The sequence below is a fragment of the Nicotiana tomentosiformis genome, chromosome 4, assembly GCF_000390325.3.
Source record: "Nicotiana tomentosiformis chromosome 4, ASM39032v3, whole genome shotgun sequence".
NCBI lineage: Eukaryota > Viridiplantae > Streptophyta > Magnoliopsida > Solanales > Solanaceae > Nicotiana > Nicotiana tomentosiformis.
Genome location: NC_090815.1, coordinates 116,177,149 through 116,192,817, shown reverse-complemented (window position 1 = coordinate 116,192,817; position 15,669 = coordinate 116,177,149). Strand labels below are relative to the sequence as shown.

General features: G+C 39.0%; 1 protein-coding gene across 1 annotated transcript; it reads left to right on the top strand.

The window, feature by feature from the left end:
• Window positions 1–3,364: 3,364 nt before the first annotated feature.
• LOC138910406 (uncharacterized) lies at window positions 3,365–15,253 on the top strand. Its single transcript, XM_070201645.1, has 3 exons — window positions 3,365–3,593; window positions 3,735–3,973; window positions 15,170–15,253. The coding sequence occupies exons 1-3, from the start codon at window positions 3,365–3,367 to the stop codon at window positions 15,251–15,253; spliced, it is 552 nt and encodes a 183-aa protein (XP_070057746.1).
• Window positions 15,254–15,669: the final 416 nt, after the last annotated feature.

The window sequence follows — 15,669 nt, the reverse complement described above, 5'->3', positions numbered from 1 at the left end:
CGCGAGGGATGTCTTGAGAACGTGAAGGCCAAGGGAGGCTAGCCTACGCGAACACGATAGCATTCTCGCGAACGCGATGAATACTTTCGCCCACAACTTAAAAGAATCCAAAAACGAAAATTGGCCATTTAATTCATTTTCTCAAAAACCAAATGGTGAGAGGCGATTTTCAAGAGTCATTTTCTTCCCCAAAGTGTTGGTAAGTGATTCTAAACTATTTTCTTTCAATTACCCATTACATTTCATGAATTATCAACCAAAAATCTAGAGTTTTCATGGTAGAATTAGGGGTTAGGGTAGAAACTAGGGATTTCAGAAATTTGGGAATTTAGACCTCAATTTGAGGTCGGATTCCAAAACCAATTATATATCTGGGCTTGGGGGTGAATGGGTAAATGGATTTTGGTCCGAACCTCGGGTTTTGATCAAGCGGGCCCGGGTTCGATTTTTGACATTTTGGAGGAAAATTTGAGAAATTTAATTTATGCAATATAATTGATTCCTTTAGCAATATTTGATATTATTGAGTCATTTTTTAATAGATACTAGTGGTTTGGAGGTGAATTCTAGAGGAAAAGCTGTGATTGAGAATTAAGTGGCATTCGGAGCAAGGTAAGTGTTGTGTCTAACCCTGACTTGAGGGAATTAGGAGCCTCAGATTATTTGCTATGTGAAACTCATGTGAGCGGTGTATATGTGGGGTGACGAGTACTTATGCGCCGCCAAATTACCTGTTTTCCCTGTTTTCTCCTATTTTTCTTATATTATCTCTTTCATATGCCTAATTGTTACGTGTTTAGACTAGTGTTGTTAAATTGATCGTTCTTATCATGATTACGGATTCTCTGGTGATAATTGAGTATTTATTTCAAAGTTGAGATTGATATTGTGGAACCAAATGTTGAAGTAAGGCTTGTACTTGCTATTCTATCTCCCTGTTGTTATTTATGCATTGCATTATGGTAAGGGAGAGTGTTAATGCACGAAGGGTGATGTCGTGCCATGAGATGAGAGTTAATGCACGAAGGGTGATGTCGTGCCGTTTCTATTATTTTATGGTGAGATTGAGAGTAAAAGCACGAAGGGTGATGTCGTGCATTTTTCCTTTACTGTATTCGTTATTTCTGTTGATTCATAGTATATTGGTTGTTTCAGTTATCATTCTGCTGTAGTTCTTTATCTCGTATTTCCCCCAGCATGTCCCCCCCCCGATATGTCCTGTTTAGCTCTTCATTACAGTTATTTGTATATACACTGTTAAATTGTACATGTTGATTTGTAGGTGCCTTGCCTTAGCCTTGTCACTACTTCGTCGAGATTAGGCTCGACACTTACCAGTACATGGGGTCGGTTGTACTGATATTGCACTCTGCACTTTCTGTACAAATTTTTGTACCGGCTCGGGTTGATCGGGATTTTAGCTGTTGGACTCGCTATCCGGAGACTCAAGGTAGATTTGTCCGTGTTCACAGACCTTGAAGTCCCCGTCTATCCTTTCTGTTTTACTGTTTCTTTCATCCAAACAGTTATATTTCTGTCAGACTATTTCTTGTAGTGAATTCTAGAATGCTCGTGAATTGTGACTCTAGATCCGGGTGGTAGTAACTAATGCAGTTTCATTATATTATTCTGCACTCACTATAATTCATCTTAGCTAATTGTTGTTATTTACTGAATAAAATAAGAATTGGTTTAAATGATTCTCTAACGTTAGCTTGCCTAGCAAGTGAAATGTTAGGTGCTATCACGGTCCCGACGGTGGGAATTCCGAGTCGTGACAAGTTGGTATCAGAGCACTATGTTGCCTAGGTCTCACGATTCACGAGCAAGCTTAGTAGAGTCTGGAGAATCGGTACGGAGACGTCTGTGCTTATCTTCCAGATGCTATGAAGTTTAGGAACAAATTTCACTTCTATTTTTCTCTGTTGTGCGATTTTGTTTTCTCAATACTGATTGAACCCTTCTACTCTTATTCTCTCGCAGATGGCGAGAAGATGAACCGCTTCCTCAGCTGAGCAGCAGCCAGAGCCTCCAGTGGCATCTCCTACACGGGGCAGAGGTCGAGGTCGAGGCCGTGCTAGAGGCCGAGGTAGGGGAAGGGCTCATCCCAGAGCCCGAGCGGCAGCCCCAACTGTGGAGCCTCAGATAGAGCTTTATGAGGAGGTTCCATCCTAGACTGTTCCTGCCGGGCCAGCTCAGGTTCCGGAGGGGTTCATTGCCACCCCAGTACTTCACGACGCTTTGGTCCGTTTGGTTGGGCTTATGGAGAGTGTGGCCCAGACTGGCGCATTTCCTATGGCACCAGCCATCTCTCAGGCTGGGGGAGGAGCCCAGACTCCCACTACTCCCGCTCCGGAGCAGATAGCTCCCAGTATCAAGCTCCAGCAGCTCAGCCAGTTGGAATAGTTCAGTCGGTTGTTGCGGCACAGGTCGGAGATGGGCCAGCTATGTCTTCTGAGGCTTTATGGAGATTGGACAGGTTTACCAAGCTCTTCCCAGTTCACTTCAGTAGTGCTCCTTCAGAGGATCCCCAGGAGTATCTTGACAGCTATCACGAGGTTCTACGGAACATGGGTATAGTGGAGACCAATGGGGTCAATTTTGCTGCATTTCAGATGACTGGTTCTGCCAAGAAATGGTGGAGAGATTATTTGTTGACCAGACCAACTGGGTCACCTACTCTTACTTGGGACCAGTTCTCTCAGCTCTTCATAAAGAAATTTATGCCTATCACATTGAGAGAGGAGCGTCGCCGTCAGTTCGAGCGTCTCCAGCAGGGCAATATGACTGTTACTCAGTATGAGACCCGTTTTGTGGATTTGGCTCGTCATGCTATTCTTCTGCTTCCCACCGAGAGAGAGAGAGTGGGGAGATTTATTGATGGACTTGCTCATCCTATCAGATTGCAGATGGCTAAGGAGACTGGGAGTGAGATTTTTTTTCAGGCGGCTGCTAATGTCGCCAGACGAGTCGAGATGGTTCTTGCTCAGGGAGGTCAGGGTTTGACAAAAGACCTCGTCATTCCGGTGAGTTCAGCAGTGCCTCATATAGAGGCCGGGGTACTTTCGGTAGAGGCCATCCTTCCAGGCCGTTTCATTCAGCATGCCAGGCATCCCACGGTGCCTCAAGAGGTCGTGGTCCTCATATGACTTATTCCGACCAGCTAGCCTACAGTGCACCACCAGCTCCTATTAGTGCTCCTTCACTCCAGAGTTATCAGGGTGGTTACTCAGGTCGATAGGGTCAGTTTCAGGGTTAACAGTCACAGCAGCCGAGGTCATGTTATACTTGAGGTGATCTGAGGCACATTGCTAGATTTTTCCCTCGGGCAACGGGTAGCTCACAGTATCAGATTTCTCGTGTCATGGTTCCGGCACCAGTTGCTGCACCACCTGCTCAGCCAACCAGAGGCAAGGGTCAGGCAGCTAAAGGTAGAGGCCATACTGTTAGAGGTGGAGGTCAGGCCATTAGAGGTAGTAACCATCCAGCTAGAGGCCGTCCCACGGACGTAGTTCAGGGTGGTGGGGCCCATCCCCAGTGTTATGATTTCCCAGCCAGGCCTGAGGCAGAGTTATCTGACGTTGTTATCACAGGTACTGTTTCAGTTTGCAGTAAAGATGCTTCAGTTCTATTTGATCCGGGGTCTACTTACACCTATGTGTCATCCTATTTTGCTTCATATTTGGTTGTGCCCCGTGATTCTTTGAATGCTCCTGTGTATGTGTCCACACCAGTGGGAGATGCTATTATTGTAGATCGTGTTTATCGTTCGTGTGTGGTTACCATTAGGTGTCTTGAGACTCGTATAGATCTTCTACTTCTCGATATGGTTGATTTTGATATCATACTGGGTATGGATTGGTTGTCACTTTATCATGCTATATTAGATTGTCACGCCAAGACAGTGACCTTAGCTTTGCAGGGGATGCCTCGATTAGAGTGGAGAGGGACTCTTGGCCATTCTACCAGCAGGGTTATCTCTAATGTGAAGGCTCGGCATATGGTCGAGAAGGGGTGTCTAGCTTATTTGGCTTATATCCGCGATTCTAGTGCTGAGGTTCCTTCCATGGATTCAGTGCCAGTTGTTCGTGAGTTTCCAGAGGTGTTTCTTGCAGACTTGTAGGGGATGCCACCCGACAGGGATATTAATTTCTGCATTGATTTGGTTCCGGGCACTCAGCCCATTTCCATTCTGCCATACCGCATGGCCCCTCCAGAGTTGAAAGAATTGAAGGAACAGTTACAAGATTTGCTCGATAAGGGCTTCATTAGACCTAGTGTCTCGCCCTGGGATGCACCTGTGTTGTTTGTGAAGAAAAAAGATGGATCGATGAGGATGTGTATAGATTATCGGCAGTTGAACAAAGTCACCATCAAGAACAAGTATCCATTGCCGAGGATTAATGATTTATTTGATCAGTTTCAGCGTGCCAAGGTGTTTTCGAAGATTGATTTGAGATCTGGCTACCATCAATTGAGGATTAGGGCATCTGATGTCCCTAATACAACTTTTCGGACTCGGTATGGGAATTACGAGTTTTTAGTTATGTCATTTGGGCTTACAAATGCCCCAGCAACATTCATGGATTTGATGAACCTGGTGTTCAAGACCTACTTGGATTCCTTTGTGATTGTGTTTATTGATGATATCTTGGTCTACTCCCACAGCCGAGAGGAGCACGAGCAGCACCTTCGGATCGTTCTTCAGACTCTGAGGGACAACCAGTTATATGCTAAGTTCTCAAAATGCGAGTTTTGGTTGAGTTCAGTTGCTTTCTTGAGTCACGTTGTATCAGCAGAGGGTATTTAGGTGGATCCTAGAAAGATTGAGGCAGTTCAGAACTGGCCTAGACCCACATCAGCTATAGAGATTTGTAGTTTCCTGGGTTTGGCGGGCCACTACCATCGATTTATGGAGGGGTTTTCATCCATAGTAGCCCCGTTGACCAGGTTGACCCAGAAGGGTGCCCCGTTCAGGTGGTCAGACGAGTGTGAGGGGAGCTTCCAGAAGCTCAAGACAACTTTGACTTCGGCACCGGTATTGGTATTACCCACAGGTTCGGGATCTTATACAGTATATTGTAATGCATCTCATATTGGTTTAGGTGCGGTATTGATGTAGGGTGTCAAGGTTATTGCATATGCTTCGCGACAGCTGAAGGTTCAAGAGAAGAATTACCCTGTTCATGATCTAGAGCTGGCAGCCATTGTTCACGCGCTGAAGATTTGAAAGCACTATCTTTACGGCGTGCCATGTGAGGTATTCACGGATCATCGGAGCTTGCAGTATTTGTTCAAGCAGAAGGAACTCAATTTGAGGCAGAGGAGGTGGTTGGAGCTATTGAAAGACTATGATATCACCATATTATATCATCCCAGGAAGGCCAATGTGGTGGCCGATGATTTGAGTAGAAAGTCAGCTAGTATGGGTAGCCTTGCTTATATTCCAGTTGGTGAACGACCGCTTGCATTGGATGTTCAGGCCCTGGCCAACCAGTTTGTGAGGTTAGATGTTTCTGAGCCCAGCCGTGTTCTAGCTTGTACAGTTGCTCGATCTTCTTTGTTTGAGCGCATCAAAGATCGGCAGTATGATGACCATCTACTTGTCCTTAAGTACACGGTGCGGCACGGTGATGCCAAATAGGTTGCTGTAGGGAAGGATGGAATTCTGCGAATGCAGGGTCATATTTATGTGCCTAATATGGATGAGCTTCGTGAATTAATTCTGGAAGAGGCCTACAAGGTATTCTATTCATCCAGGTGTTGCCAAAATGTATCAAGATTTGCGGCAACATTATTGGTGGAGGAGAATGAAGAAGGATATAGTTGCATATGTAGCTCGGTGCCTGAATTATCAGCAAGTTAAGTACGAGCATCAGAGACCTGGTGGTTTGCTTCAGAAAATAGAAATTCCTGAATGGAAGTGGGAGCGTATCATTATGGATTTTGTTGTTGGGCTCCCACGGACTCAGAGAAAATTTGACGCAGTTTGGGTCATTGTGGACAGGTTGACCAAGTCAGCACATTTCATTCCAGTGGCAATTGCCTATTCTTTAGAGTGATTAGCTAAAATTTATATTCGTGAGATTGTCCGCCTTCACGGTGTGCCCATGTCTATCATTCTGATCGAGGTACACAGTTCACTTCGCACTTTTGGAGGGTTGTACAATGTGAGTTAGACACGCGGGTTGAGTTGAGTATAATATTTCATCCTCAGACAGACGGACATTCAGAACGCACTATTCAGATATTAAGAGATATGCTTCGCGCTTGTGTTATAGACTTTGGAGGTTCTTGGGATCAATTCTTGCCACTTCGGAGGTTGCTTATAATAATAGCTACCAGTCGAGCATTCAGATGGTTCCATATGAGGCGTTATACGGAAGGCGATGCCGTTCGCCAGTTGGATGGTTTGAACCGGGAAAGGCTCGGTTGTTAGGTACTAATTTGGTACAGGGTGCCTTGGATAAGGTCAAGGTTATTCAAGATCGACTTCGCACAGCTCAGTCTAGGCAAAAGAGTTATGCCGACCGTAAAGTTCGTGATATTGCATTGATAGTTGGAGAAAGAGTATTGTTTCGGGTTTCACCTATGAAAGGTATAATGAGGTTCGGAAAGAAGGGCAAGTTGAGCCCTAGGTATATAGGACCCTTTGAAATTCTTGAAAGGGTGGGGGAAGTAGCCTACAGGTTTTGCATTATCACCTAGTTTATTAGCGATTCATCCGGTGTTTCATATATCCATGCTTCGAAAATATCATGTGTTAGATTTCAGCTCAGTTCAATTGGACAAAGATTTGACTTATGAGGTGGAGCCGGTAGCTATTCTAGATCGGCAAGTTCGCCAGTTGAGATCAAAGAGTTACCCTTCAGTTCGAGTGCAGTGGGGAGATAAGCCTATTGAGGCAGCGACTTGGGAGTCCGAGTCCGATATACGAAGTAGATATCCCCACCTTTTCACCAGCCCACGTACTTTTCTATGTCTGTTCTAGGACGAACGATTATTTTAGAGGTGGAGAATGTGATGACCCAAAAGGTCATCTTATGTTTTAGAACTCGATTCTACACTCTTAAGCCTTAAAAATCTCATTTTTACCCTCCTAGATCTGTGTGCGCAGTCCGGGCGTGTTTCCGGAAAGCTTTTATGTTGAAAATTGATGAAAATAAGAATTTTTGCCTTAAAAGTTCATTTTAGTTGACTTCGGTCAACATTTTTGGTAAACGGGGCCGGATCCATATTTTGACGATCTCGGTGGGTCCGTATCGAATTATGGGACCTGGGCGTATGCCCGGAATCGAATTCGGAGGTCCCTAGCTCGAGTTATGAATTTTTGATGAAAATTTAAAATCTGGAAATTTAATTATTTTTAAAAATTGGTTGATGTTTGGCCTTGTTGATACCGGGTCCGTATTTTGGTTTCGAATCCCGGTATAGATCCCATATAATATTTATGACTTATCTGTGAAATTTTGTGAGAAACGGAGTTGGTTTGACGTGATTCAGACGTCTAGTTGAGAAAACAGGAATTTTAAAGTGTTCTTGAGAATTTTATTTGATTTGGTGCTAAATTCGTAGTCATTTTGGCGATTTGATCGCGCGAGCAAGTTCGTATGATATTTTTATACTTGTGTGCATGTTTGATTTGGAGCCCCGAAGGCTCGGGTGAGTTTCGGATAGGCCACGGGATATTTTGGACTTGGGAAAATCTGGTATTTTGCTACAGCATGTATTCTGGCATGTCCTTCTGAAACGTAAACTAATGAGGCCAGAATTTTCTTCTTCGCGAACGCGAAGCGATAGGGACGTTACCCTTCGCGAACGCGACAAGATCATCACGAACGCGTAGTTTTAGGCACTGGGGGGGGGAGGAGGGAGTCAGTCTTTCCTTTATCGCGAACGCGAGCGTTGTCTCGCGAACGCAAAGGCCAGGGGAGGGTAGCTTACGCGAACGCGAACAAGGTCTCGCAAAAGAGAAGGCTTGACAGCCTATACCCTTTGTGAACGCGATAGTGTTTTCACGAACGCGATGAACACTGTCGCCCAGCACTTAACATAATCCAAAAACGGGAATTGGCCATTTAATTCATTTTCTCAAAAATCAAATGGTGAGAGGCAATATTCAAGAGTCATTTTCTTCCCCAAAGTGTTGGTAAGTGATTCTAAACCATTTTCTTTCAATTATCCATTACATTTCATGAATTATCAACCAAAAATCTAGAGTTTTCATGGTAGAATTAGGGGTTAGGGTAGAAACTAGGGATATTGAAAATTTAGAGATTTAGACCTCAATTTGAGGTCGGATTCCAAAATCAATTATATATCCGGGCTCGGGAGTGAATGGGTAAATGAATTTTAGTCCGAACCTCGGGTTTTGACCAAGCGGGCTTGGGGTCGATTTTTGACTTTTTGGAAAAAAATTTGGAAAATTCAATTTATGCAATATAATTGATTCCTTTAGCAATATTTGATATTATTGAGTTATTTTTTAATAGATACGAGTGGTTTGGAGGTGAATTCTAGAGGAAAAGCTCTGATTGAGAATTAAGTGGCCTTCGGAGCAAGGTAAGTATTGTGTCTAACCCTGACTTGAGAGAATTAGGAACCTCAGATTATTTGCTATGTGAAACTCATGTGAGCGGTGTATATGTGAGGTGACGAGTACTTATGCGCCGCCAAGTTACCTATTTTTCCTGTTTTCTCCCGTTTTTCTTATATTGTCTCTTTCCTATGCCTAATTGTTACGTGTTTAGACTAGTGTTGTTAAATTGATCGTTCTTATCATGATTACGGATTCTCTAGTGATAATTGAGTATTTATTTCAAAGTTGAGATTGATATTGTGGAACCAAATGTTGAAGTAAGGCTTGTACTTGTTATTCTATCTCCATGTTGTTATTTATGCATTGCATTATGGTAAGGGGGAGTGTTAATGCACAAAGGGTGATGCCGTGCCATGAGATGAGAGTTAATGCACGAAGGGTGATGCAGTGCCGTTTCTATTGTTTTATGGTGAGATTGAGAGTAAAAGCTCGAAGGGTGATGCCGTGCATTTTTCCTTTACTGTATTCGTTGTTTCTGTTGATTCATAGTATATTGGTTGTTTCAGTTATCATTATGCTGTAGTTCTTTATCTCATATTTCCCCCCAGCATATTTTCCCCTCTCGATTTGTCCTGTTTAGCTCTTCATTATGGTTATTTGTATATACATTGTTAAATTGTATAGGTTGATTTATAGGTGTCTTGCCTTAGCCTCGTCACTACTTCGTCGAGGTTAGGCTCGACACTTACCAGTACATGGGGTCGGTTGTACTGATATTGCACTCTACACTTTCTGTTCAGATTTTGGTACCAGCTCGGGTTGATCGTGATTTTAGCTTTTGGACCCGCTATCCGGAGACTCAAGGTAGATCTGTCCGCGTTCACAGACCTTAAAGTCCCCGTCTATCCTTTCTGTTTTACTGTTTCTTTCATCCAAACAGTTGTATTTCTTTCAGACTATTTCTTGTAGTGAATTCTAGAATGCTCGTGAATTGTGACTCCAGATCCGGGTGGTAGTAACTAATGCAGTTTTACTATATTATTCCGCACTCACTATAATTCATCTTAGCTAATTGTTGTTATTTACTGAATGAAATAAGAATTGGTTTAAATGATTCTCTAACGTTGGCTTGCCTAACAAGTGAAATGTTAGGCGCCATCACGGTCCCGACGGTGGGAATTCCGGGTCGTGACAAAACCCTTCAATATTGGTAGTGCCTCCCGGGATCTGATCAACCCTAGGGTTATAAGTTTCCACTTTTTGTCGTTTGCTTCGATCATCTTTTCCCTTGATTTTATACGCTTTGTTAGTTCCTCGGGCATCTTTCTAATTTCGGGGTTAGTCCCCGATTCTTGTTCATTTGACCTTACCACAGCTAGCCCCGTTCTGTGAGTGACTTCTTGGGGTGGACCGGGCTCATCCCTGCTCGGTGCCTGGGTTTGGCTCTGCAACTGAGCTATCGCCACATGTTGAGCTTGCAGCATTTCGAAGATCATACGCAGGGTGATCCCGTCTTCTCTAACATTTTGGGTATTTCGATCTGCAGATCGAATTCCACCATGGATGCTATTTTCGGGGCCGGAATATTGGTTCGCTTCGATGGCCAAATGTGAATTAACATCAATCGGATCCACGACCCGAGTTTCAACGGGGTCAGTAGGTGGCCTTCCATCCCTAGGCGTCTCGTTGTTATTCTCCCCTTGATGGCCAGATTCGTTGTCGGTATATATGGGTTTGTTCGTCATTTTTAGCCTGAAATCAATGATACTTCCAAGAGCAAGTGTAAAATAGTGTGTTTTAGAGAGATTTGTATCAAGTAACCACTATTATCCTTTGTCCCACGGTGGGCGCCAAACTGTTTACCCAAAAAATAGATAATCAATTGAATTTATACGCGGTTCTAAGGATACGTGATATAAATTCGGTACAAATTGAGAAAGTATATAAACGAGTATCGAAATTAATTGTGAAAGAAATGAATTCAAAACCGAATGGATTAATTAGCCTAAGCCTTCAAGTTTGTTCACTCTCAAACTGAATGGAGAGCAGCTGATAGAAGAACAAAATGACCAAATATCAAAACCAGGAGAAGATGGTATATTGCTTTATGTTCTATGAATCTAAATGAATTTGCCCCTTACAAATATTCATACCCCTCTTTATATAGTAGGGAAGTCCTATTCTTAATACACTTTTTAAATACAGTAGGGGATCCCATGATAGATTAATTAATTGGCCCCTCTTTAATATGCGCCGGGATTTCCGTCGAGATTCTCACCCAATTGCGGATATTCCGGTTTTCTATTTTTTGGCTCGATAAGCTTTCCTCGATCGGAGCCGATTTCAGCCTCGATCGGTCTCTACTTAGTCCGATCTCGATCTTGGTTGACTTCGATCTTGACCGGTCTCTATTTTGCTTGGCCTTGATCTTAGCCGATCTTGATCTTGACCGGTCTCTCTCTTGATCGGTCTCTGGGTCTCGAGCTCGGCAACCTAACTTTGCATCATGGCTTGATTTTACACGAAGTTGAACCTTGGTCTTATCATGTTTCAATCTTGATTATTCATACGAAGGGCAAACTCAGTTTTGATCGTATACACAATTCACCACAAAAGTTTTCACTTCTGTGTAAAGTGAGTTAGGTGTAGAAATAACTAAATTTTAAAAGTTTAAAATAATTTGAGAAATCAATCCAATAATATTACTACTATATAGAAGAGGGAATAAGGAGGCAGCAGGTCAACATGTCTCCTTGGGATATCAAGGATAATTGGGTCATTTAGTTTAAATGGAGTAGTATAATTGGTCAAAAAAGAATCCTACTATAGTTACTGACTTATTGTATTATATTTTTAAGTGTCTTGACTAAATAATCCTTTGCTTATGTCACCATCCATTGCTACACATTTTTCAATACACTATCTGTTGTCTTAACATTATACTCTCACGTGGACACCACATCCCGCCCCCACTCAAATCATATCTCATTTGTGCCTTACACATTTGTCAAGGCAATTGCACCCTTTCATATGGAGCACTATATATTGTTCCTGCTTGTGTATTTGAAGTTCATGCCCAGTATGCTCCTTATTTTATAATCACGGGCCTTTTGAATAGAATAATTAATTCCTCGATATAGATGATTACATTATATTAATTCTATTTGTCATACTTAGATTATTCAATAAATAAATATACTATATTACTTCTTCCGTCTCAATTTAGATGACGTATTTCGCATATCGAAAATCAAATTATGTAAAGTTTGACAGACATTATAAAAAAAATTTAATCATATTGACATGAGAAAAATTACAACTTATAGTATTTTTCGTATAGTTATTGAATATCTAAAATTTAATTTTAAAATATTGAGTTGAACTAATTCAATTTAGCTTCAAAAATTATAATTAAGTGATAGCTATGTGTGTGTGTGTGTGTGTATATATATATAGTAACAAATAAATGAGCAGAGCTAATAAAAAAAATACTAAAAGCTTAGAATATAAAGAAATAAAAAAGAAAATTTTCAATATTCCAATACTAAAGAAATATAGTAATAATTGGATTAAGAGAAAACAAGGAGATCCCAGCGGCAGCAACATTGCATTTTCATTTCTAAATCATATGCTCCCTTAGTTAGCTAATTTATATGTTTAAATCAGTTTATCTCTATTTTAATTTATTTTTTTTACATCTTTGAATGAAAGCTCTTAAGATTATTAAGGATTTTTTAGTATCGGTTATAAAAAAATATTACACTTGAAATTTTTAGTTGAAAATGATTTAAGACATGTAGCGTTGCAAATGATTAGTGTCCAAAAAGTTAGTAAAAGTTAGTGGCTTTTTTTCGAGTATCCTTATGCAGCTTAACTTCAATCACTACATAAGGTTATGAACTACTATAAGTCATAATCAAGTTGAGTAATGTGTTGATTTTAGAATCGTTTAAAAGCTTTACACTTATCCGATAAAATAAACCTTCTATTCATTCAAAAATATGATTAAAATAGTAGAATAAATAAATAACATAAAAACAGAAAAAAGATTTATATTAATGAATTAAGGTAAAATCCTAAATTACAAACTTATAAAATAGCTAGCATAAGATAATAAAGGAATCAAGGATGATCAATTATAATATAGCAGACTTTTAAACTAATTGAATTAAAAATTCAAATGTGCCCCATGTTCTCTATTAAATTTTTTTAATATATATTAGTTGGGTATTTTGCTAAACAAATTAATAAAAAATTTCTACGATGATAAATTATTTTCTTAAGTTAGTTTTCAAATTTTAGTTAGATAATAAAATTATTCTACCTTCACTAATTATTTGAAATATTGTGAAATTACAAAATGTGTATACATAATATATTATTCAATTTAAACATTATGAATTTTGAAACACTTTGTTTTTTTCAAGTGGAGATAACAACATTTCAGGTGGTTGTAGTTGAAAATAGGCACATCGTTTGAAAATAATATTTAAAGTTATAGAAACTTTATAAAAAAGCTACGAGTAATATATCTTTTATTTCAATAAGATTCATGTGATTGCATCCAAATAGTGAGTGATTTTAGAGACATAATATTAATTAAATTTGTAAGTCCAAACGAGGAAATTGAATCATCAAAAATTCGTGTGAACTTGAAATATGAGAAATTAAAAGTTGAAATTGGTGATGTTTTGTATTCGGCCAATTTTCCAAACGTAAAAATAGGGAAAGTTTAATATTTTGGATAATTTTTGTCTATAATCAAATAAGATTTAAATATTAAATATTTTTATAGGTGTATAATAGTCAATCGATTTAAGAAGGTAAAAATAGATCGGAACAAACGATGTTCTTGTAGTGACATTTGAACGTACAAAATACAAAGTCTTATATAACATAAAAACAAGTGAAGAAAAAATCATACGTCATGTAACTACTTGCATATATTAATATTTTGCAAACATAAATTAAAATACAAAATTTATTAATGACCTTTAAATTTGACAAAAATTATAAACACAAAAGGACACTGAAAAAGAAAATCTCCCATCATATAATACAGTTATTGGGTATGATAATATGAATGCTTACATAGCCAATGAAGGACAAGTTGTAGCCTCTAATTGGAAAGATACATAATTAGGCAATTGTTTAGAAAGAACATATTACTTTACCACTATTAATAAGCGACAATGTGGAGGAGCTTCCGGTCAATGTGAATTGACCAAAAGACCATGGTATTTCTGTTTATTTCGTAAAATATTCTTCCATGTGAATATGCTTGCCTGCTTTTACAGGGTTATTACTGTCTTTTCGTTTATTGCAGCCGCATTTTTACCACGACTACAATTTAGGAGCTTCTGGTCAATGTTAAATGACAATAAACTCAAATATTTCAATTTATTCCTTTATTTATGTTAATACTCTTCCATAAATATGTCAATATTTGAGGACTCTTAGATGGCAAAAAAAAGAGCCACGAGAAACTAATCTTTTTGAAATGTGTGGGCTCCACTTAAACTTTCTAAATACATGTCAGACGATGTAGTGTAAACGTGGGCTCATCTACAGCGAATGGCCCCACTTAAATTTGTCCCGTTTCCGGCAGAACTCTTTCTTTGAATTATTTGGCTTTTTATATTAATAGTTTTTCATTTATAGATCTAATTAACAGTGTTATTACATGTTTCTTTTAATGAATATAAAATATTTCAACTTCTTAGTCAAACTTCATTTATTTTTCCAACAGTCAAAATTTGATTTTATTAAAGAATATGCTGAAATTAGTCCATTCATAATTAGTATATGAAAAAGGTCTAAAATAGCTCCTAGTGGAGTAATTTTACCTTCCGTTAATAATTAGGGTCAGATATATTCTTACCGTTACCAAATGAGCTCAAATATATCCTTATTGACTAACAGTCAACTATTAAAAAAGTAATGAATCTTTTATCGAATTAGTATTTGCCACATGTTCAAGCTTAAAATTAAACCAATCCCAAACATTAAAAATTCTTTCTCTTCCTCCTCATCTTCTCACACCATGACTCCTCTCTACCATCAGCCATGGTTGGAAATTTCGTCGGCAATTTCGAGCTCATATTAGAAGTTAGAACTATAATCTATAGCTCAATTGGTCATTTTAGCGAACTAGCTCATAATTTTTCCTAATTCTTAGACAATATTTTCTATTTATAGTGGATATATAAATCATCAGTTCTTTGTTTGAAAAGTAATGTGATTTTTGGAACAAAATTGATGAATCCTTGCAGACAAGGAAAGCTAATGAATTTCTTATCTATCCAAGACACCTATTGGTTTTCTTGTCCTGCTTCTGGCAGTGTTAGTTTTCCCCACGGATAAAGCTTTCTCCATTATCACAAATTTCCCACATAAATTACATATCAAATAAATCTTTATTGAAATCTCTGAAGAAATATACTTAGATCCTTTTATCTTAGTAGTCACTCGAATAATCATATTCATCTCCTATCTCACATATGTTGCATCTTGTAATATGAAATTCTTTTCTTTCTTGAATCTGCAACTTCATGTCCATGTGAATTTCATGATCTTTAAACCTCATTATTTGTTTATTAATTTTTAATGAAAGTTTAATTGTGGGTTTAGGAGGGAAAGGATAAAGATGGGGAGGTCACCGGGGAAATTTCCGGCGATGGTTACTGGCAGAGGAGTGGTGGTGTGAGAAGATGAGGAGGAAAATAGAGGATTTATAATATTTGGGGTTGGTTTAATTTTAAGCTTGGACATGTGGCAAATACTGATTCGACGAAAGATTAATTACTTTCTTAATAGTTGACCGTTAGTCAATAAGGATATATTTGAGCCCATTTGATAACAGTAGGGTATATCTGACCCCAACTATTAACGAAAGGTAAAATTGCTCCATTTCTCATAGTTCATGGCAATTTTGAACCTTTTCCGATTAGTATATTATATGTAAACGTACTAAAAGATCACTGCAACAATGATTTGACACTAAAATAGTAAGACATAAAATGATATAAAAAAATTGGAAGCTTATCTTTTGAATTATCAATTATAAATAGAACAAAATAGTTTTAAAAAAGAGAGTAGAATATAATTAAGACTTATGAGTTTGTGATAAT